General features: G+C 39.1%; 2 protein-coding genes across 2 annotated transcripts; both read left to right on the top strand.

Moving 5' to 3' along the window:
* Nucleotides 1–424: 424 nt before the first annotated feature.
* Nucleotides 425–10,882, top strand: foxred1 (FAD-dependent oxidoreductase domain containing 1). Its single transcript, XM_042499006.2, has 11 exons — nt 425–771; nt 1,812–2,032; nt 3,858–3,968; nt 4,080–4,198; nt 4,389–4,483; nt 4,715–4,816; nt 6,004–6,080; nt 6,333–6,493; nt 7,615–7,744; nt 7,835–7,939; nt 8,401–10,882. The coding sequence occupies exons 1-11, from the start codon at nt 612–614 to the stop codon at nt 8,653–8,655; spliced, it is 1,536 nt and encodes a 511-aa protein (XP_042354940.1). The 5' UTR covers nt 425–611; the 3' UTR covers nt 8,656–10,882.
* A 3,677-nt stretch (nt 10,883–14,559) lies between these two features.
* LOC121952375 (ATP-sensitive inward rectifier potassium channel 1-like) lies at nt 14,560–18,695 on the top strand. Its single transcript, XM_042499008.2, has 2 exons — nt 14,560–14,928; nt 16,875–18,695. Exons 1-2 carry the CDS (start codon nt 14,912–14,914, stop codon nt 18,028–18,030), a joined length of 1,173 nt encoding a protein of 390 aa, XP_042354942.2. The 5' UTR covers nt 14,560–14,911; the 3' UTR covers nt 18,031–18,695.
* Nucleotides 18,696–22,401: the final 3,706 nt, after the last annotated feature.

The following is a 22,401-nucleotide window of genomic DNA, read 5'->3' as shown; positions in this document are numbered from 1 at the left end:
CCCGTATGCTTCAGTGCCATTTTAATTTAATTTTTTTAATTACATAAGGATTGTCTTTGTTGTGCTGTTGTTTAAATTCACTATTAAAAAATAGACACAATTCTAAAATATTAGAGATGATTTAGTTGATCGACAGAAAATAATCTGCAAGAATTGTAAACACATTTCAGCTTGCTTGCAGGAAAAATAATCTATAAATGAAATAAAATCAGCAGATAAAGTAATATAATTGAACTGAAAAAAAGTTAATTGCAGTAGATAGATTATTTAAGACCCATTTCATACCTAGTCCTAGCCCGAGTTTGTGCCATGTCACGTTAATAAATGAGAAGCACAGACTTGCACAAACTGGGTGTAAACCTGTTACTTTAAGTGATTTGCATATGAGAGCCATATCCAAACGTGTGCTTTTATTTTGAAGGAAAAAAATCCAACCGGCATTACTCTTCCTCATTTTGTTTATTGTCACTTATGGTTGACCTCTCTGTCAGATTACGTGTTTGACTGCTCAAATTTCAAGAGTTGACATGCAAGTTTGTACATATTTCTTTTTTGGTTTATACGGTCTAACCAGTTAGTCTACTAGCTAACAAGCTAATTAGCAGGCAGCCATGTCAACGTGGCGCAGGCTGCATGTGAAGGTGAGGGCGGCTCACGGATTATTATTTACCTCCAGACGGCTGACACGACGGCACACGTGGCTGTATGGACATTTATCACTATGCCAAAACCTGAGTACAGGCACCCCTCTCCGGAATGACTTCTTTAAAGGTGGGAAAATCAGTGACCGAGAAGCCTACAAGCTAACCAACCTCACATTCAGAAATACTCAAATTAATGAATCACGTCTTAATGATCAAATCTAAAATATTTTAATGTCACATGTTCAATGTTTTTGAACTGTTAGACGTCTCTCAACAAATCGGCTTGCATATAATCATCCAAACATCACTTATTATTTTCATATTAACTCTTACAGTTGTTTCCACCGCTCCTGACACTGAGGTTACAGCAGATATAAATCTGTTTTTTAAAAGCTACTCTTAGTATTTTCTAACATGTGAGTAAGTATTTATACCGAATTGTAGTTTGGAAGTTAACGTTTCAGAAAATATCTTAAGTTGTGAGGTGCAAGTAAACATCTGCAAAACTGTGAAAAGGAATAACAGTGATACTTAACTTGCTTTACTTAGGGGCCACTTTTGCAAAATGAAAGAAGGCCTGGGGCCAGCCGCAGCAGCCCCATATATGTTTCTAGTGTTTATCTAGGATTTCCTGACAGTTGGGACATTTCCAAAATTTAGGGACATTTCTCGGATTTTAGGACATTATTTCTTGGATTGTATGACTTTTCTAGGATTTTAGGACGTTTCTAGGAATTTAGGAAGTTTTCCTGGAATTTTATTATGTTTCTTCTGAGATTTTTAGACTTTTCGAGAATTTTAGGAAGTTTCTAGGATTTTAGGACGTTTCTATGACTTTAGGACATTTTTTTAAAATTCTAAGACAATTAGAAATAGACTTTTCTAGGATTTAAGGACTGTGGGGGTTTAGCAAGGACCTCTTTTAGGGGGTGTGGGGGATCCTCCACTGGCGCTTTTTTTGATAAACGAGCTCTATTTTGATGCTGTTTTATGCACTTTATGCCTTGTTTATACTAAAAGTACAAAAACAGTGTGAGTCATTTTATTTTAATTGTGAACTAGAAAATAGTTGGTGGGGGTCACCTGGCACCTTATAGGGGGCCAGATTTGGCCCATGGGCCATAATTTGAGTATCACTGAAGTAAAGTTTCTGTTTTTGTGCCACAGACCTGGAGACCCAGCTGGCAGCCATGAGGAAGAAGGCATCTGACGCTCTGCCGGGGAGCAGCTGGAGTCCCCTGCAGATAAACCCGAATCTTCCACCGGAGAGGGCCGACATTGTGATCGTAGGAGGCGGTGTGGTGGGCTGGTCCATCGCCTACTGGCTGAAGCAGAAGGAGAGGGTGCGAGGAGGGGTGAAAGTTGTTGTGGTGGAGAAGGACCCAACGGTGAGGCTTCAGTGTTTGATCCTTTCTTAAAGTAACAAAAAGGAGTCATGTGTTAGAAACATTGTCAATCATCATGCAAGGCATCCTGTGGGATAACTGCACCATCATCAGGCCATCACCTGTGTCACCTGTATTCTGTTCTCCCTTTGCTGTCCACATTATGGCACCATCTTGTGGTTAAATCAAAACAAATCAGCCAAATCTAAAACAAAGTCCAGTGTAATTTCTAACATGTAGTGTTAAATCTAAATGATTAAAATACCTTGAGTCAAATGCAACAGATCCACATTGCCACCTCACTTATTGCAGTTCACTTTCTTGAAGCCTTAAAAGCACAGACCGGAAATGTTATGCAGCAGAAGTTATATGCTTTCCTCTAAAAGCGAGAAATTGTCTTTTTGTCTTCGACCCATTTATCAAACCATAGATGGACATGACAAGAGTTAGTTGTGTAGCTAAAATAGTTACAAAACCTAAAAAGTCTCTTATATGATTTGGTATTACAGGTGTGAGGGTTTATGGATTTTAGGATGAAATTGCACCAAATCCCTCAAACCACAATTGCAAAACAGGTGAATATAAATAGCAGATGATTGATTTTATTTATCAAAGAAAGAATCAATGTTTCCATGTATCCTAAAAACAGGTTTCCCGCAGACCCTTAAAAAGTCTTCAAAGGCACTGAATTCATTTATCTAAAAATAAGGCCATAATTAGTATTTTAAATGCCTTAAATATGTCTCTCAAAGCATTAAAATGCTGTTTTTTTGTTCTGATATTGCATTGTAAAATCTCAAAATAATCTGTAACATATTAATAAAAATGTACCAAATTCCTCTCACATTAGCATCACCAGATCAGGATGGCCAAAACAACAACACACAGAAACCTTTAACACATCCAATCAATTGACAAAAGAACAAGCTTTTTTCCAACACAATTAATACTTTTATGAAAATGTAACATGTTGATTGTTTTCTATTTGTTTCACTCAAGAAAGTGTTTAATTAATTTTGACATTTGAGTAGATCATCTACATTATTGGGGAAAAATAATCATTTTATGTTAGAACAAACATTTGGGGTAAATTGTACCTAATTAGTGTTAGTTTGTTTTTTTCTCTGAAATTTTGGTCAAATTTAATATCAACTGTAGCACCCAGTAGCCTCCCTGGTAGAGCAGGTGTCCCATGAACAAAGTCTGTGTCCTTGCAGCAGCATTCGTGGGTTAGATTCCAGCCTGCGGCTCTTTACAAATCAAGGCAAAAAGCCAAAAAATAAATAAATAAATAAATATGATATCGAGTGGTATTAAAAATGTCTTTAGAATTCATAAATCTAATTTCCCTTAAAGCTACAGGAAGCCTGAAAAAAAGTCTAACAGGCCAGCACCCATCCCAAAACTGATCTGGTACTTTCATATGAGATAGGATGTAATGAGAGGATGAGAAACGGAAATCTTTCACTTCTTAATCAATACTTGTAGATGTTACCAGAGAGGGAGAGAGAAATTATGACTTTGGACAGAATCGCCTGAGAAAATTGTGTACGGGAGGGCTGAATTCTTTGGAATCTTTTTGAAATAAATGAATGTTGTAATCCAACAATCTCAGAAAGAACAAATGTTTTATCTATTTAAGTCCCAGCTGCAGATTTGCTGACAAGAAGGCGAAGAGACGAGAACGTCTGTGGGCTAGAAAATCTGCTGGATTGTTTACAAATCCTGAAACAACTGTTTTTCTGAATAATCAGCCTAACGTACAGCAGGCCGCTGCTTCTGCATAATTCCGTATTAACTCAATCCTCCTGCATGCGGTTCTCCCCAGTACTCCCAGGCCTCCACCGTTCTGTCTGCAGGAGGGATCCGACAGCAGTTCTCCCTGCCTGAGAACATCCACCTCTCCCTGGCCTCTGCAGCTTTCATGAGGAACATCAATGTAGGTCACGTTTTAAGGTGGTGTTGCTAAAATGAACGTGGAGCCTTTAAATCATTAAATGTGACTGAGAAATGATTTATCTGTTTATTCTGCACCTCTTTGTCGTCTCAGGAACACCTCGGCGTGTTGCATGAAGACCCAGTGGACCTCCAGTTCAACCAATCAGGATACCTCTTCCTGGCCAGTGAGCGGGTGGCACACATCATGGAGGACAACTACAGCACCCAAAGGTGTGTGTCCTCCTTCATACAGTGCAACTGTGTGATATCAGAAAGCCAGAGGTCTCTTCCACCTGAGTGAAAGAGTAAATAGAGACGCCCTCAATTCAGAAATTCTAGAAAAAAAAAAAAGTGACTTGTTGCCCCGAGGCTTCAGGGATCAAATTATTCATCAATAAATGATCTCATGTTGTGATTTTAGGTATGCTGGAGCCAAAGTTGCACTTCTCTCTCCAACACAATTAAAGGAGAAATTCCCCTGGATAAACACAGATGGTGTGGCGCTGGCTTCATATGGTGAGTGCAAGGTAATATTCGATCACTCCATACAGTTTTAGGGCCGGAGATATAGTTGCTGTTAACTACGCATATACAGAAGCATGATGGCCATGCATGCCCTGCTTCGGTTTTAAACTTTTTTTGTAAATTCACAAACAAGTTTGTCACCATTAAGCCTGAAACTTCTGTGAGTGTATCTGCCCTTTTTTCAAAAACATTGACTTTTTTTTCACTTGTCCTTACCTCCAGGTTTGGAGAACGAGGGCTGGTTTGACCCCTGGACTCTGCTGAACGCTTTCAAGAGGAAAGCCATCTCTATGGGAGTCATTCCGTGCTGCGGAGAGGTCACAGGTTTGTTATTACGGCCTCTTAATACAAAACACCCTGATGTAACTGTGATTATGATACACTTGGACCTTGTTAGAGGATCCCTTGCGTCAGTTCTTGAGCAGGTTATTCCAACACAAGAACAACAACAACAAATGCAGTCAGACCGTTCAACTGTGACACTGCATGTTGTATTTTAACTATTGCGGAGCTGTTGCACATTGACTTTTCAACTACTCTGATAATCTGCTGTATCAGAGTGAGTTTTGAGTAAATTGTCATGTTAAGTACACATGCACAGCTGTAAACATCTGTAATTAGCATTTTTAAAAAGATTTATTTGCATTAAATTCTTAATATCTCCTAAATAACAGGAATTTGGCTGAAATAGGGAAAAAGCAAAAACTAAGCTGAACAATAGAGAGATCCTATCAGAAGGACAATTTAGTACCACGCTGACAACATGCATGTAAAGTTATTGCAAACAGAACAAATGCCACTCTCATTCTTGTTGTTTACACTCCTGATATACACAAAAAAATATAGATATGTAAATAAAGAAAAGAAAAACGTGTCACATCCTGTCAAATGTTAAAAATATAATGTAGGCTAAAATAAAAAAAACTCCAACTAGCTGGAATCTAATTCAGTAACATTTTTTAACTAATGAGAAATGTGGTAAATAGAAGTAAAAGTGAAAATTTTTTACTCACTTTTATTTTATCTAAAATTTTACTTTTAGTTTTCTAGGACTTTATGCAACATTAAACATTAAACTGATATGCAGCTACAAGTCTGATTGATAGACATGAACATATGTAAGACCATTATAGGTCATTTGATATGTAAATAATTGTTCACACAAAGCAGATTGTTCCTGTTTTTCTGCTGTCATGCAGCTTTCTCAGTCTGTCTCTCTTCCTCTCACTGACTAAAACATCACTACCCTGTCGTTCTGTGTCTCACTACAAGGAAAAAAAACCCACGAGCCGACAGTTATATTACAGCCACAAAACAAATTCATGTGCTATTTCTGCCATTGAGTGCTGAGGACAAAAGTTCAGGTGGGGGGTCAAAAAGTGACTGAGGGGTTTCAGGGCACTGAATGGCCAGCAGCGCTCCGTGCCTGTTTGAATGCAGAAAACACGAATTGATCTGTTGAACAGCTGACTGTCTGCTGGCAGGTATTAATGTTTCTTTCTGTTCTACAGATTTTAAATACACAATAGACGTGTTGATGACGGCTGATGGGGATTATGTGGATATCAGGAGGATAAAATCTGTCAAAGTAAGTAGGACTTGGAATGTGTCTGTGAAAATTTCAGACTTAAAAACGATCTTTAGAAAATAGGGCTTTCTGAATTTGCACATCTTAAACTGTATCTGATTTCTTTTGGACTTTGACATGAAGATGCTGCCTCTTTCATCTTGAAAATGCATCTCTTAAAGCCAGTTAAACACATTTCCATAGAGTATTTGTAGTGTTAATACGAGTACAGCACAGTGTTGTACACGATGGGATAAAGGCAGTGTTCTGCAGGTGCAGATGCCAAACAGTCTGGAGTACCAGCCGGTGGAATGTGCCATTGTTGTGAATGCAGCGGGAGCCTTTTCTGCTAAACTGGCAGAGATACTGGGAATCGGCTCTGGTCCCAAAGACTCCATCGCTGGAATCCCAGTGCCTGTTGAGCCTCGCAAAAGGTCAGTCATTGACTCAAGGGGTGTTTTTTCCTTCTAAAAACAACAAACAACAAGTTTTGGCTGTGAATTTCTCTGTTTTTTTTTCTGACAAGGACTGAGAGTGGCCTCACAGTGCAGCTCATTAATATACTGACAGTTTTTTTTGGACTCCACTAAATTAGAAAACTGACTTTATAGTGTCGACTCTCAGCTCTAATTTGAGGGGGTCCAATTCCAAATCCTTTGAAAAAATGATTGCTTTTTTATACACAGAAAGAGTCAAACAGTTAATAATTATAGTTTTCTACCATTAACCGTGAAACCATGACAATTTCTGAAAGTGCATTGCACTAGAAACCACCCAGTTATGTTAAAAACAAAACTAAAACTTTTCTACTTAATATCTAGAAAAATGCAAGTATGAAATGAAAATAGTCAGGTCTGTTTGAGTCATCTGTCTTAAGTCATGAATACCAAGTCCAAGTCTAGTCATTCATCAATTTGCAACTGGAGTCTGACTCGAGTCAAGTCATGTGACTAAGTCCTCCACCTCTGAATTCAACACTTTGCATGTAAATGTAAGTCAGGAAATTTAAATTCCCTGCTCAGTTAGATTTTATGTTGATGCAGTGTGTGAGGAAGATTGCAATGAAGCTAATAGGTATCCAAACAAACCAAATGAATATTGTTTTAATTGTGAAACAATCTCATACATATACCCTAATGCCTTTTTACATATAAAACTGCATCCTTTTGTTTTTTTAGAAGTAATTCATGTGTTAAGATATTTTAGTTTGTTGGCTTAGACCAAGGACCAGCAGTAGATCATTTTGAATACATGCCAGGCAGGTATAAAAATCTGTCCCTACAGTATTTGCACTAAACCAGCTTCTCTGTTAAACCTTCACTAAATCCTTCTTCACACTGCCTCAGGGATCTCTCGAGCCGATCCAAATGCTTTTGTAGAAGCTTTTCCACTCAGACGAGTGGAAAGCATTTAAATATTGACCATGCCTAAAACTCCAGCTACAAAAATTAAACTGACTAAATATTTGTGTGAAATACCTTATCTGGGTTTTAATGACAAGGAAATGCAGTTTACAAGGACTGTAAGAACTTCAGGATATTGCTTTGCTTTTCAGGTATATTTATGTGGTGCACTGTCCTGATGGTCCGGGTCTCGACTCTCCCTTCGTGATCGATTACTCTGGAGTTTACTTCAGGAGGGAGGGCTTAGGAGGGAACTACATCACTGGGACATCGCCGGAGGAGGTTTGTTACAGTTCAAAGCTATTTTATCTTCACATTTTTTATGAATATAAATAAAATAAGTTTGGTTGAAGTTGTTTTTTTCCTCCCCAGTCAGAGGAGCCAGACACCAGTAACCTGGAGGTGGACCACCAGTTCTTTGAGGACAAGATCTGGCCCAGTTTGGCCTCTCGTGTTCCAGGTTTTGAGAAACTGAAGGTAGGGTTAGGATAAGTTAATACATATATTTATCCTGTAAATTAAGTTTTAATTGATTCTTTGCCTGAAAATCATTCTACAGCTGTGTTATTCCCCTTCACTTAATTACTCTCACTTTTACAGTGTTATTTTATGGATTTCTTTTCGGCCAACATTTTTTTTGAGCTTTTCAGAAGCCTCAGCCTTTGCAGTTCAAATTTAGATTATGTCCACATTAAAGGAATAAGTCACGGGCAAAATTACCATTTGTAGATCATCTACTAATTGTGTTAGGTTGAATTTGTGTCCAATCAACAGTCCAAAATTCAACATTATTAAGGAAAAAAACTGGGAACTGAAAGAATATTAATAGCATACGAAGAAGAATTTAGACATTTTCATGTTGTTTAGGTGTTTAAAATTCAGATATGTTAGTGTATCAGTGTAGCCTGAGCTCTTTTTCTCTTGTTTAATCCCTTTAGGTGACGAGTGCGTGGGCAGGTTACTACGACTACAACACCTTCGACCAGAATGGTATTATTGGCATACACCCTCTCATCAATAACATGTACTTTGCCACCGGTTTCAGTGGCCACGGCCTGCAGCACTCCCCCGCGGTGGGTCGCTCTGTGGCAGAACTGATTCTGGATGGAAACTTTACAACACTGGACTTGAGCGGCTTCGGCTTCAGACGCATTCTGGCCCAGGAGCCGATGCTGGAGAGGAACATTGTATAGAGGGAGGAGATGTGACTTGGACTTGTTCTTGTTTTTGTTCTTGCTGCCAATGCCAAATTATTACAACTGTGGTAGTTTTTTGGCAATTATGAAAACGTATCTTTTCGATTGCCATTTTTACTCAGAGCTATTGCAATACTGCTGCACAAAGTCTCTTAATTACACCACCTCTGCTTTTTTATAAAGAACCAAACAACGGCGTTATAATGTCGCCTCAGTGTGTGATTTCACATGCTGGCGTTCCAAAAGCAATAGAGGCATGACATGTAAGGGCCCAATCACACTGAGAAGCATCGCACCAGGCACGACTGCTCCAAAAATGCAGTGGAATTGCATCTGGAAAAACAGCTGGGCACGCCTTTGGAGTGGGGCCACGTGCACGTGACCAAAAGTGACATTCACGAGCACTGCAACTCAGCGCCTTCAGTGGAGAAGTTAAAAATATTTTAACTTTTATGTGCGTCCAAAAGCCGCCAGAAAAACACAATGCACAGATGCAAGACAGATGCGCCTGACAGGCGCGCTGTACCACAGGGAAACAATGGTTTTGTTTTTCTAGCAACATGTCTCGGTGTGATCGGCCCCTAGGACAACAGCATCAGCATATAGTGTGAACTTTAACATTAACGTCAGGCAGCGCTCTTTAAACAATAACAATGGCATAACATCGCAATAATATTGTATCGTCTGCATTATATGGTGGTTGATCTTGTCCTATGCTTGGGGAATAAGGAGCTCCTGGACCTCATTGTCTCAAAGTTTATTTTCAGCTGCCAGTCTTCCTCTTTGTGTTAGCTGCTAACTGCTTCTAGTCGCTTTTTAAATCTTCCATTTTTAAGTCAGAATACATAACACACCTGCCCCATCGGCGCACTTTTTTCTTTCTTTTTTTTTTTTTACTTTTGCCTGTAGTGATGGTACAGAGGAAGAGTGACAGGAAAGGAGGGAGAAGAGAGAGGGGGCAACATGCAGCAAAGGGCCCTCAGGTGGAATTGTACCTGGGCTGCTGCAGTAAAGATGCAGTCTTAGTACATATGTTGTGTGCTCTATCAGTTGAGTTACTAGAGGACCCTAGTTCACACAATTTACACAATTGCGAAGATATTACAACAAAAATACAAAATTCAACTCCATTTTTACACAAGGTTCACAGACAAAACAACTGTCTTATACTGGACATGTTTTCCCCAAAAAATACAGCATGTTCTTGGCAAGCGGACTTTTCCCCTACTCATATGAAGCCTTGTACAAAAGCAATATTTAACAAGGTTATGTTACAAAATTCCAGCTCCATTATAATTCACTTCTCATATAAAGCCAAAATAAATCACACACAAGGCTTCAAATGTCATTTGTTTTCAAAATTTGACGTTTCTAATCTGTGAAATAAAAGTAAGTAAAAATTTTGTTTCCACTAAAGGAAGTGGTATTAACTTTACAGAAATAAACAGGTCTGCTTTGCCTTGGTAACATGAAGTTACATTTTATGCAGTAATGTACAGGCACACATCTATGCAGACACAACGCCATAGAAGTCAAAACGGTATGGGGTCGATTCAACGCAGAAGTTTAAACCTTGCTTCAAGGCACGACAACTCTGTTCTCCCATTCTGTACTTGTACTACAGAATAGCGAGACAGAATAACAGTGCTTCATTCCCACCTTGAATAAGAAGTGTAAAAGTGGCAAGTGATAATAACACTGTACTCATCAGATTGATTACTGAGTTCTGGGAATGTGGTGTCATCGGTACAATGACATGCGAAAGGTAAAAATACATCAGTAGGAGGAAACTTTGACAAAATGTTGACACATGTATGGATGGAGGAGAGGGAGGTGAGCCAAATGCTCATACACCCTTTTTACACTATTAGTAATTTCAAAATCCAGACATCTGTGTTTCTGATTACTTTTGAAGCTGGGTGTGTGGTGCTGTTGTGCAACCAGGCTGTAGTGTTTATATTAAAATAGAAACAGCAGCAACTCTTCCAGATGAGTTTATTTATGTACTTGGTTTTTTTTTTTAAATAATGTATACAAAGAGAAAATGTTGCAGAATCACATTGGATCCCTTTTACACTTTAATTTGTTCTATTTGTTGATTATGTATTCATTATTGTATTGTGTCTTTTTCAGATTTACTCGTAAATCAATATAGATCAATTTCAGTGTTTTATAATGATCGATTCCATAGTGTTTTATTAATAATCATGATTTTTGTAAAACAGTTGGCTTGAGTTGAGTCTTCATTGCATGTCTCAATTGGGGATTATTACTGAGATCAGATTCAGGTTATTGTAATTGCACAGTACAAACAATACAAAAACTTTGCAGTGGCCTTTGCAGAAGTTGAAGCATATCAATACAGATGGATGGTTTCAAAGTAAAATTCTTAATTAGTTTTCAAATAGTGTTAAGTCAACAGTATTTAAATGTAGTATTAATTATTGATCATATTTCACAATTATTTACGCTGCTTAGCTGACTCAAATCCCTTTTCCTTCATAAACAACAATACAGGTGTTTTGAGTGCTAAGGTGTTGTATAGGTGTTGTGCGCCAGATGGAGCTATTTTTGTCTTATTTTTATATCGACTAACCAGCATGAAGAATCATCCCACTTTTAAGGCAAATGTTTTCAACAAAATTTTGATTTGAAAGTGTAAAGGTAGAGTGATTATTTCAATTCAGAAACAAATAAAGAGAGAGAGAACAGAACAGCTGCTGCGAGGACTCAACCTCTGTACATGGGGCGTCTGCTCTACCTGATGAGCCACCAACCCCCCATCCTGATGAATTTCTACTATCAGGATAATCATAAATATCCAACAAACACTCAAAGAGACTACTGGGCAACCAACAGAATAATGTAACCAGTTCTTTTCCACCACTTAATAACACTGCTTAATTTGGACCGTACTGCAGGGTTTGCAAAGCTCACTAATACAAACTGTTCTGTGGTTTTCTCTTGCAAATAAATACATCAGGATAGTGACACCAGTCACCGCCACATCCTCTACATGTTAACTTCCTGCAGCAAAATGCAACACACCTGCAAAATCATCTGTGAAACACGCAGAGCAGTCACTGGCAAAACCTCAGTTTTATTTGAAGAGAAGAGATGCCTGCTTTGTTCTGAGGTTAATGTAAAATTACAAAAAGCCCCTGTATCAAACTTAAATGACTGATAGAACATTGAAAACGAGACTGCAAAGCAAAGACGTGGTACTAAAGAGGATGATATAAAATCCACTCATACTGCAACAATAAATCTTCTCCTGACCATTAAATTTAAAACTCCAGAGTTTCAATTATGGATTCTTAAGATTTATATGATCATCAGCTATTAAAGCTACTACAATTGCACTTTTATTCATTTTCAATGATTGACTTGTCACTTTGAATTTAACAGTCTTGAGTAAAGTATTAAAATGAGAAATGAGGATATCTAACCCCAGAAGAACTGAGCATGCTGGGCACTCTTGTACAAGAAGGGTGAAAGCAAGAGTTTAGGTTTTGTTTCACGTGGTAAACACGGGGTGTGGGGTGCTCCCCCAACAAATCTTGAGCATCAAACATTTCATTTCCTGCATTCTGGTGAATTTGTATACACCCATTTGCACCTCTCTCCATCAATTGAAGGTTAAAATAATGTGGCAATCATGTCTATAGTTGCTTCATCTTCTTTCTGTTTTATGACAGGATTGCAACTATTGGTTTTCAGGTTGCATCCTGCCGCCACCTACTTTATCAGAGGTATTGTTACAATTTGTCCATTCCCATTAAAATAAAATAACAGTCCTCTGCTACTTTTATGTTTTTACTGGCAGGGACAAATGCATGTGTTTTTAATAATAAGGATGTATCTCCTGAATCCCTTGACAAGATCTAAACCAATGCTTGAAAATAATTAGCAAGCAATACCATTTAATATGTTGAGGGAAAAGTTTCAGAAATACCAAAACAACATCAAACCACTAGTGGCAATCAAGGCTGACTGTTGCATCACCTCTCCTTGCCTGTGTCTGGGCCAAAACGTTTTTACATGAACCACGAAGACAGCTAGCGGCCAACTAGCACATACGCTCTGCACCTGCATGAGAGGAAATAACTCTCCAGACCAGCAGGCCGTAGTAGTCCGTATTTATAAATCAAAAAGGGACCGACAGGACTGAGTCAAGACGCTGCCAGTTATTACATTAGCACAACTCGATGTTGAAAGAAAAAGAGATTTACCAAGCACTAGAGAATAATATAACAAACAATTACAAAGCATTTTTGCAAAAATTATTGAAATTTATATAAGATTTGTTTCAATCTCACTCCCTCTTGACTCTAGCGGTTTGTTTGCTTTCCTTACTCCTGTTTTTTTCTCGTCAACTGAGCTGAACTGCCAGTCTAAGTGATTTCATTCACAGATGGACTCTGCCAGCTCTGACAATGGTTCAGCGTGCTGGATCGGCCGAAAAACAGCCAACAAGAGCTGAATAGAACTAGGGTAACTGACATCCCTTTGTCAAGAGGCGCCATTAATGGCAGTATGATACACACCAGGTGGCGTCAGTTTGTGAGGCAGCTGGCTACTACATAACATGAAGAACTGGAAAGTCCCTGTAGGGCAGGAGGCGAATAGGATGGGTCCAACAAACCCTGGACTTTCACCCAGGAGCCCACTGTTCGCTTCCTGCGTGAATGTTGAGCCAGACCATGATGTTTTTTTGGCAAACCTAACCATGTGCTTTTGTTGCACAAGTAAAAAATAAACATGAAAACAAACTGTTTAACTGACACTGGCAGTGTAACCCTGCTATGCTGAAGTGAGGTTAAAACATCTGGGATATGGGCATTGCCATCTTGCGAGGGTGATGTCATTGAGAGCCCTCATCTGCGCAGTCACGATATTCGTGGTGGGGGAGTTCCTACCAAAACGTCCATCTGACCGATCGTGAGCAGCTTCATCAAATGCGAGCGCTAGTGGCTGTCACAGCTGTCAATCATGGCGGAATGGCCCATGTCAATTTATCAAGATTGAATAGTTACACTTTGGGGGAACTGTCATGTTGTCCATTTTTATATACAGTCTATGGTAATGACTGAGAGCTTACGGGACATCAACATGAAAAGTTCTCTGCTGGTTGCCAGGCAACTGGTACCAACCAAGAAGTAATCCTGTACATAAACCCCTATGTACAATAACCACTTTATGTACGAACTACATATAGCAAGTTCATTAGTGCACTTCAGAGGTGCTGTATTTTGTGACCTTTGGTCAGAGCTAAATTATACAGACATCTAACTCTTATTATCTTATTTCCCAAAATGTTTAACTTTTTGATCTAATGAGTCCATTTTATGTTCACGTGCAGCTCTGTACTAGCTGTTATTTTGAACATTTACAGCTTGTGCTCAAAAGACTTGTATATACTGACTATGTTGTGGCAGAAAGTGGCCTTACAGTAACCTTTAAAAGTCTTGCAGGGTCTCTGCAGTTGAATCAATACACCCTCTGCATCTTTATCCATCCTGCTTCCTTAATTTACATGCACTTAATAGCATCTGTATCCATCACTGAAGGGCTTCTTATCAATTCAAACTCTCTCTCATATCATAACAGATCGTGAAAATATGCTCCAAAAATATAAAAATGGTCCTTCTGCAGCTGGCAGAATATTGCAAAGACATTTTGTCCCCACAGCTCTTCATTTTGATGCAAATGTGAGGCAGCCTTGCAGGTTCGAATGAAGAGGGGGAGGGGGACTGGGGGAAATGCAATTGAGGGATTTCTTTGTGAGGCCAAAGTCCAATCCCAAATGTTCTCAGGGCTGAAAACAAAAACAGCATGGGTGCTGCACCGGCCACGTAGGCCCCTTCAATAGATGCACCTTCTGCAGCACAAAAGCACTGAGCGCTCTCTTGCCACACCGTGCCTCCGGGAGAGTCCCCCTCTTCATGTTAGTGAGTGTGCACTGACAACGGCTTCAGCCATCATGGATCCAGAGCTGATGAAGTCACTGGTTGTATTATTAGACTTTTGGGTGACTGTTTGAGTGATGAAGGGAGTCGCCCTGAAGTGACGCTCAGTGGGAGCTTTGGGGCTGGCTCCTCTGTCCGTATGAAGCCAGTGTACATGGTGGCATGTGGCTGGGATTAGGAAATTTCACTGTGGATTAAAATCTTTCCAACGCCTCCATGGCCACTTGCTGAAAGAAAAGACTTTCTAGAAGTTCCAGCAGAGATCCAGCGAGCACTCTGCGCCCATGGTCTCACTTAGCAGGTACGTTGAAACTAAACTTTTCTCTGCTTCTTTGAGGATGGATGAATTATTTACTTGTTAGGCTTTGTGTCTAAAGTTTTGAAGCATCCTCCAAGTTTTCTTTTATCTTCAACCTAAATATGTCTATTGTCTAGAACATACAGTATTGTTTTTACTAAAGGAATTCAGCTGTCTAGATGAAAGTTACTTCACTTATTTTTCTAACTTTTTGCAGAGTTCATATATGATTGGAAACATTCTCTAGTTTCCACACTGTGGTCCCTTGCAGAATACACAATGGTGGCTTTGCCAATTACGTAATACAAAGAACCAAAGGAATCCAGTGCTTACAGTACTTCTTTAAACACGTATTAAGACTTAATTACTGGAAAAACAACAACACAGGAGAAATTAATGATAATAATACTTTTGTGTTATTATCAACTGTTGGTGACAAATTTAAAAAAATGTTTTTTTAATAAGACTATTCCTAATGTCTAAATACTTCTTATTACAAAATAATATGTCTTTCAAATTCAAGTACCTTTTTTTTTTTCGCAATACAAGCATGTTTATTGACTGTAAATTTTGAGTCTGTTATATAAGGCTCAAAGTGGGTGGTTGTGCAATACAAACAGGTAAAATGCGATCACTTTAATTACTTTTCTTAATCTGTTGTAGGTCTGTACTGAATAGACATATTTCTAATCCTAATGGTAAATAAAGGAAATGTGATATCATTAATTCATTGCCTGTTTATTTGCACATGTGGGCTCAGGTTAACTGATAGAGGCTGGCGATGTTCTAGATGTTTCTTTTTGTCAACGAATCCCATTGAATGAGCAAACCACCAATATGTTAGTTCTGCCACATGACAATGTAAAACTTTAGAAACAGTTGATCTGATTTGATCTTAATCTGATTTTTAGCAAAGATAACTCCAGCAGCAGTAAATAGTGCTTTTTCCAAGCACTATTTGCTGCTGTGGATAATACACGTTTGTTATTCTGCTGAATGATAGTGATTGTGTGTGGGGGGTTTTTAACAACAATGGACCTCCGTGGCACAGAGAAATAAGATGAATCTGGCTTTGGATACACACACAAAACTACTTGGTAATTTTTGGTTTTGCTATTTTCATGGGATTTCTGAAAATAAGAAAAATGAGAGAATATTGTGGACTTCCTGTACAGTAAGTAAAACATAAATTGTCAGGGAAACAATGAACAAATTACTCCCACTCAGCTTATTCATTAGAGTATCAGAATAATGAAATAATAATCAAGTAAGTTTTAAAAAATATTCCTTAATATATTCAGGTTGTCATTGTCAATACCAATGCTTTGTCATGCTTAGTGGTATGTGATACAGATGCCAAAGGCACCCTTTGTCGTTACTATGGGATGCATCCTTTAGCGTCTGCATATGCGACACAGCTGCCTCCTGGGTTAAACTCATAACGTGGTTAAAGTTGTAAAACAGTCACAGTTGGGTTTAGAAAACTACTTGGTTAGAGATTATTTCTAGTACAGTATATGAGATCTTTTTGTTTATATTGTGTTTATAAAACCTTATATGAAACCAAAGAAAAGTAGCTGAATTGCATGCTATTTCTGGTGAGGTCCGTTTGTTGTCCTGAGCACCAAATATTACTATGAATGGGTTTATATTGCAGTTAAGAAAGCCCCCTGCATCTCATTGAGATGTCAAAGTGTACCTTTGTATCGTCAGCACATGACAAAGAGTTGGCATTTGACAGTCTGGGAATGAGAACAGTCTGAAATATTAAACATGTTTTTGACAAAGCCTGTCTACAGCTCAAATAGCTGTTCTATAGCTCCTCCCAGAGTAAAGTGTAGTGGAAGCCTCATGCTGTACACATTTTGAAGCCGAATTTGTGATTTTAGGTTATTTGATTTGATCCTGCTCTAGATGCGTCTTTGCACTAATCTTCTGTCTCCTTAAAGCTCCAGGATGCTCCAGGTGTTCCAGGGTCACATGCAGCCAGCTGGACACCGAAGCCGCAAAACCCGCCTGGTCACCAAAGATGGCCGCTGCAACATCGAGTTTGGCAACATCGAATACAGCAACCACTTTGCGTATCTGGTGGACTTCTGGAACACGTTTGTGGAGATCCGCTGGCGCTTTGTCCTTCTCCTGTTCGTGGCCTCGTTCACGGGCAGCTGGTTCATTTTCAGCCTGCTGTGGTACTGGATCGCAAAGAGCAACGGGGATTTGACGGGGCAGAACCGCACAGATGGACACGTCCAGTGTATAGACAATGTTAACGGCCTCACAACGGCGTTCCTCTACTCCCTGGAGACTCAAACGACAATCGGATACGGTGGCAGGGCGCTGACGGGACACTGTGCTGGCACTGTGGCTCTAATTATCGTCCAGTCTCTCATCGGCGTCTTCATCAATTGTTTCATGTGTGGTGTCATCTTGGCCAAGATCTCCTTGCCCAAAAAAAGGGCAAAGACTGTCACCTTCAGCGACACAGCTGTCATCTGTCTAAAGAAAGGAAGCCTGTGTCTCCTGATCAGAGTGGCAAACCTTCGAAAGACCTTATTAATCGGCAGCCAGATCTACGGCAAGCTGCTCAGGACAACAACCACACCAGACGGAGACACAATCATCCTGGACCAGGTGGACATTGACTTTATGGTCGACGCTGGCAAAGATAATTTGTTTTTCGTTTGCCCTATGACCCTCTACCACGTGATAAATAGATCAAGCCCGTTCTACGAGATGTCAGCAGACTCGCTTCCCCACCAGGACTTTGAGCTTGTGGTCTTTTTAGACGGGACAGCCGAGTCCACCAGCTCCTCCTGTCAGGTCCGAACCTCCTACATCCCCCAGGAGATCCAGTGGGGATACAGTTTCCTGCCCATCATCTCCCGCACCAAGACGGGAAAGTACCGCGTGGATTTCTCAAACTTTTCCAAAAGCGTTCGGGTCACCACGCCGCACTGCGTCCACTGCTTCGAGACAGACACCTACCAGAGAAACCACAACAGCCACAGCCAAGAAAGCCACAACAACCAGCATAAATTGGGAATCGACAATTTGGGATTTCAGGTGATCGACATTCACGACTCTGTGGACATCACTAAAATGTGAGCATTTAGGAGAGGAGTTTGGGAAATAAAGTGTGAAAAGTCACTTAATCTGAAGTTAGACTTTCGTGATGAGGAGTGATCAGCGAAGAAATATTTGCTTCCTCCAGTGAACATTTGAATTAATCTTTGACTCTTTTTTTTGCCTCCAACAGCAGAAACATTCAAAGTGTGGATAAAAACTCAGACATGAGCAGGAGTTAAGCTCTTTGCTCAGCAGCTCATTACAATCAAAGCACCTTTGGGACTTGTGACTTTGTCTAGGTAATGTGTGGAAGAGGGTAAAAAGAGGGATTGAAGTTTTGACGCATGGAAAATTAAAGGGGTAAAATACTGGATGGCACAGTGGGTACTTCTTGAGGAGATTAGGGCCTGAGCCTGTTATAATGAAAAACTGAGTGCCATAAAGACTGAGCAAGGAAATAAAAAGTAGGACAGGCCTTTTGAGTTTTCTCATTATTTCCTACTAAAACAAAAACTGTATGCTGTTTTTGTCATGTTGACACATCTTGTAATCCTTAATAATTAGGAAACTACGGACATAACTGCCTAATGAGATGATTTTAATTGTGACCAGTCTACATTTTGTGGATCATACTGTCTTAACACTAAAACTTCTTCTCAGGGAAAGTAACATCTTTTGTAGGAATAAACCTTTTTTTCACAGTTCATTGACTTTTTGTTCATTCTTGATGTCTTTTATGTAATTTCACATTGACTATTTAAGAATATCAATTATGACTGACAGTGTACCAATATGAAAGTACATGTACTAAAGTGCAGAACTTAAATACATGTTTGAGGTTCTTCCTTGAGCACGCTAATTCAACGCGGTTGCCAGAATACATGTTGGCATTGTACGCTTCTGCAAACCGTGGATACAGATAGTTAAATCTTAAAGTTTCAACAATGCTATGGTTTGTGTGTGGTTATGTTTGGGCACAAAAACTTGGGTCTGTTTAGGGAAAAGATCGGATTTTGGCTTAAAATACCTGCTTTTGAGGGGCACAATCCCCACTGGATAAACAGCAATGTCTCTGTAAAAAACAACCGCTCTTTGAGGCACTATCCCCGCTGGAAAAACAGCCAAAAAACACTTACATTTGGGGCTGAAAAGCTGCAGGTTACACAGTAATAACTAGCTAAAAAACAACTGGTTTTGTTGTTTGTTGGTCTCTAACAGTGTTCTGCAGCTTTGCAGGTGTCACACCATCCACCATTCCTGTCACCTCCAGATGACAAAATCAGTTTACATATTTCGTCACTTTATAAATGATATAGAGTAATATGATGCATATGAAACTTGCAAATGTATTGTTGGTTTGCAGCAACATACAATGACATCTTTTCCTTAGGCGACTGAGCTGGCTATTTCCATTTTACATTACTTAACAATCTACTTTACTACACTTTTGGCCTTTGAGAAACTGCAGCGCAGTCACCAGAAGACAATGTTAGGATTTTACGTGTATGCAAACCATGTAGACAAATTTGCACGTTTCATAAATATCATGTTGTCTTCAGAGAGTGGGCGAGGTGTTGGATGATATGACACCTAGGTGAGTTGTCTTTTTATTGAGACGTTGCTACTTTTTAAGCAGCTTTTAAGCCCCCCAAATTAGGTATTTTAAGCCAAAAAAGGAGCTTTTTCAAATATCCAAATTTATTTATTCAATTTACCAAATATCACATATCCATAGTTTGCAGGAGCGTATACCACCAACATTTACTCTGGTGACTGAGTTGGAAGTTGTGATTTCTGACATTTTATAGACAGATTGATTATCAAAAAAGTCATCAACAGATTAAAAATAGTGATAATTATTATTAGTTGCAGCCCAAACATAAAATGAGCCTTGACGAACAACATCAAAATCTTCTTCATAGTCTAATTATTAAATATATAATAACATTGACAAAAGTCTTTCAGCTGCATATCATTTTTATACTTTAAGCACATTTTGCTGATAGTACTTCTGTACATTTAAAAATGCAAAATTTAAAAAAAGAAAAGGTCCTTTCATTTTCATCCCCCTCAAGCCTGGCTCTAAGGCTCTTGTGAAATTTTCAGTATCAAAGTAAAAGTGTAAGAGGCAGTGAGGTCTCATTCTTTGTCCCATGTAAACACAAAATCCTGTTTTTGTCACATCCCTGTCAATAATTCCTGTCTCTCATTATTATTATAACTCTATGAAGGCATGTTAAAAGTGCTTTAAATCTAAACTGTGACAGGCGTTCTGACCACTAGAGAGCATCAGAGAGCTGCTACAATTACAGCACAATTAGCCTAAAACATTATTATAAACAATTGATGCTGCAATAAAAATATGTTTTGTTTTATTCTCAAACTGTCCCAGTTCTGCCAGCAGACTCTCTTTCATATGCTCAGTGATGTCTGGTACAAACTTTTGATGCTAACACTTTTCCCAAACGCCCAAAACAACACCTGATACAGTCACCTACTGCTTCATGTTGGAGTGATGGACCTCATTATGGCAGCAGTGTGTCTCTGCAGGTGATCCAGCAGCAGTGGAGTTTCATTTAAGACCAGCTCCGACATTTTCTGTCAGTGAGGCAGATTCTTCTGAAATAGCTTTCATCCCGTTCGGATTTACAGAGGCGAGTTAACTGGGCTTCATCTGCATAACAATGAAAAGAAAACTGTTGAGAGGGATTGGCACAGTGAGTCTGAAGCAGCTGAGAAGAAGAGACGAGAGGGCTGAGAGAGAAGATACAGCAGTGTATTTTAATCTGATAGAGCCGCTGATAACAGACCCACTTTATCCACCATGTGACGGAGGGCAAATATAGAGAGGAGGAAAGAGTACTCTCATCTTTAAAGTAAAAATAGCAATACAGTATAGAAATACTCTGTTACATGCAAAAGTAATGCATTCATATTTTACCTTTAAAGTAAAAGCTTAGCATCAAACTAATAGTGGAGACTGTGTATGGTTTTAACAGCTGTATGTGCTCATTTCACAAACACATACAGTAACCTACTCATTGACTGATATATAGGTGCTGATTATTAAAATTACTGAGGTGTATTTACTATGAATATTGTCCATCTGAAGCTCAGGCAGTTTTGTTTGTTTTCACACTTTCACCACTAGCCTGTGAGATATGCAGCTGTCGCAATTATCTCACTATAATGACTCTTATTTTAAGAAAATACCAATTACATACAGCCACAAAATCTCCTGAAAAGCTGGAAATCAGAGCAGAAAGTTATCGCAATAGAGATGATACACTGTATTATTAAGTCACATTGATGTAAAGGTTGGCAGGTTTTCAGAAGACTGCAGACCGACGCATTGCAGGTAGTTGCATCTTTGAACTCTCCTTGCTGCAAATCTTTGGTTTGAAATGGACTTAAGAGTCATGTACATTACATCTATTGTTATAAACACTTCTTTCCTGACCTTGCATATGAAATTTCATAACTGTGTGCCCAAATGAGCAGATTTTACAAAAAAAACCCACCACTCATTTTCGTATACAAAAGTATTTTTTTTTCCAAGTTAGTTAGTTAGTGCTGATACTGCTGGTCAGAGTTATGTAACTCGTATAAGATTAGAGAGTGTCAAACCAGTGTGCTGTCACAGCTAATAAACAATGGTCGACTGGTGGGGGATGGTTCTAACACCTCATCAAAAAGTGTTAACGTTGAGGAGAAACACTGACGTTGACTCAAGGAAGGAGAAGAGGGCAGCAGGTTATTTCTCAAGGACAAAGAATTTGCATGTGTGTTGTGTGGTTTTAACTCCATAGTGAGTAAACAAATGCATTATCAATAAACCAATAACTATCAATAATAGGGTAAATTTAAGAATAAAAAGGACATTAACTTACAGGGCGCGCACATAGTAGCTGCATAAAGGCAGCATATAAAGCATAACCTCTAATTAACCAAAATGATTGCACCTGAGGGAGTTGGATTCTCCCTCAGGTGTTGGATTTAACCTCCCTGCCTCAGATGATCTCAGGTGTCTTTCTGCAGATTTTTAACAGTTTCAACTATTCCCAATGACAACTAAAGACATTTTCACTATCTTACTCCTTTTTTCATCATGTCAGGAGAGTTGGTGAGAAAACAACTGATAGGGGTGTGCTTGCAAACAAATCTGCATCAGATGAGGTAAGGAAGGGAAAGACAGTAAGGTCTGTCCCCAAAGAGTACTCTATCTGCCATGTGAAAATCAGCAGACACTGTAAAAAGTTACAGAAGAGAAAGAGGATCAGCACAGCTACCCCGTGTGGGCGAGCACAGCAATTAACCCTTTGAGACCTGGATCAACATCACTTTTCTTGGGCTGCATATAAATGGATAAACAGAAGACTATATTTACAATTATCATGATTTTATATTTAA

This window comes from Plectropomus leopardus, chromosome 15, assembly GCF_026936395.1.
Source record: "Plectropomus leopardus strain MGB_pleo_1.0 chromosome 15, ASM2693639v1, whole genome shotgun sequence".
NCBI lineage: Eukaryota > Metazoa > Chordata > Actinopteri > Perciformes > Serranidae > Plectropomus > Plectropomus leopardus.
This window is presented reverse-complemented; position numbering and strand designations above follow the sequence as displayed.

Excerpts from the sequence above, each read along its gene's own strand:
- foxred1 (XM_042499006.2), top strand. The coding sequence starts at position 612 with ATGTCAACGTGGCGCAGGCTGCATGTGAAGGTGAGGGCGGCTCACGGA. Across the intron at positions 4,199-4,388 it reads GACAACTACAGCACCCAAAG|GTATGCTGGAGCCAAAGTTG; the intron begins GTGTGTGTCCTC and ends TTGTGATTTTAG. Across the intron at positions 4,484-4,714 it reads TGTGGCGCTGGCTTCATATG|GTTTGGAGAACGAGGGCTGG; the intron begins GTGAGTGCAAGG and ends CCTTACCTCCAG.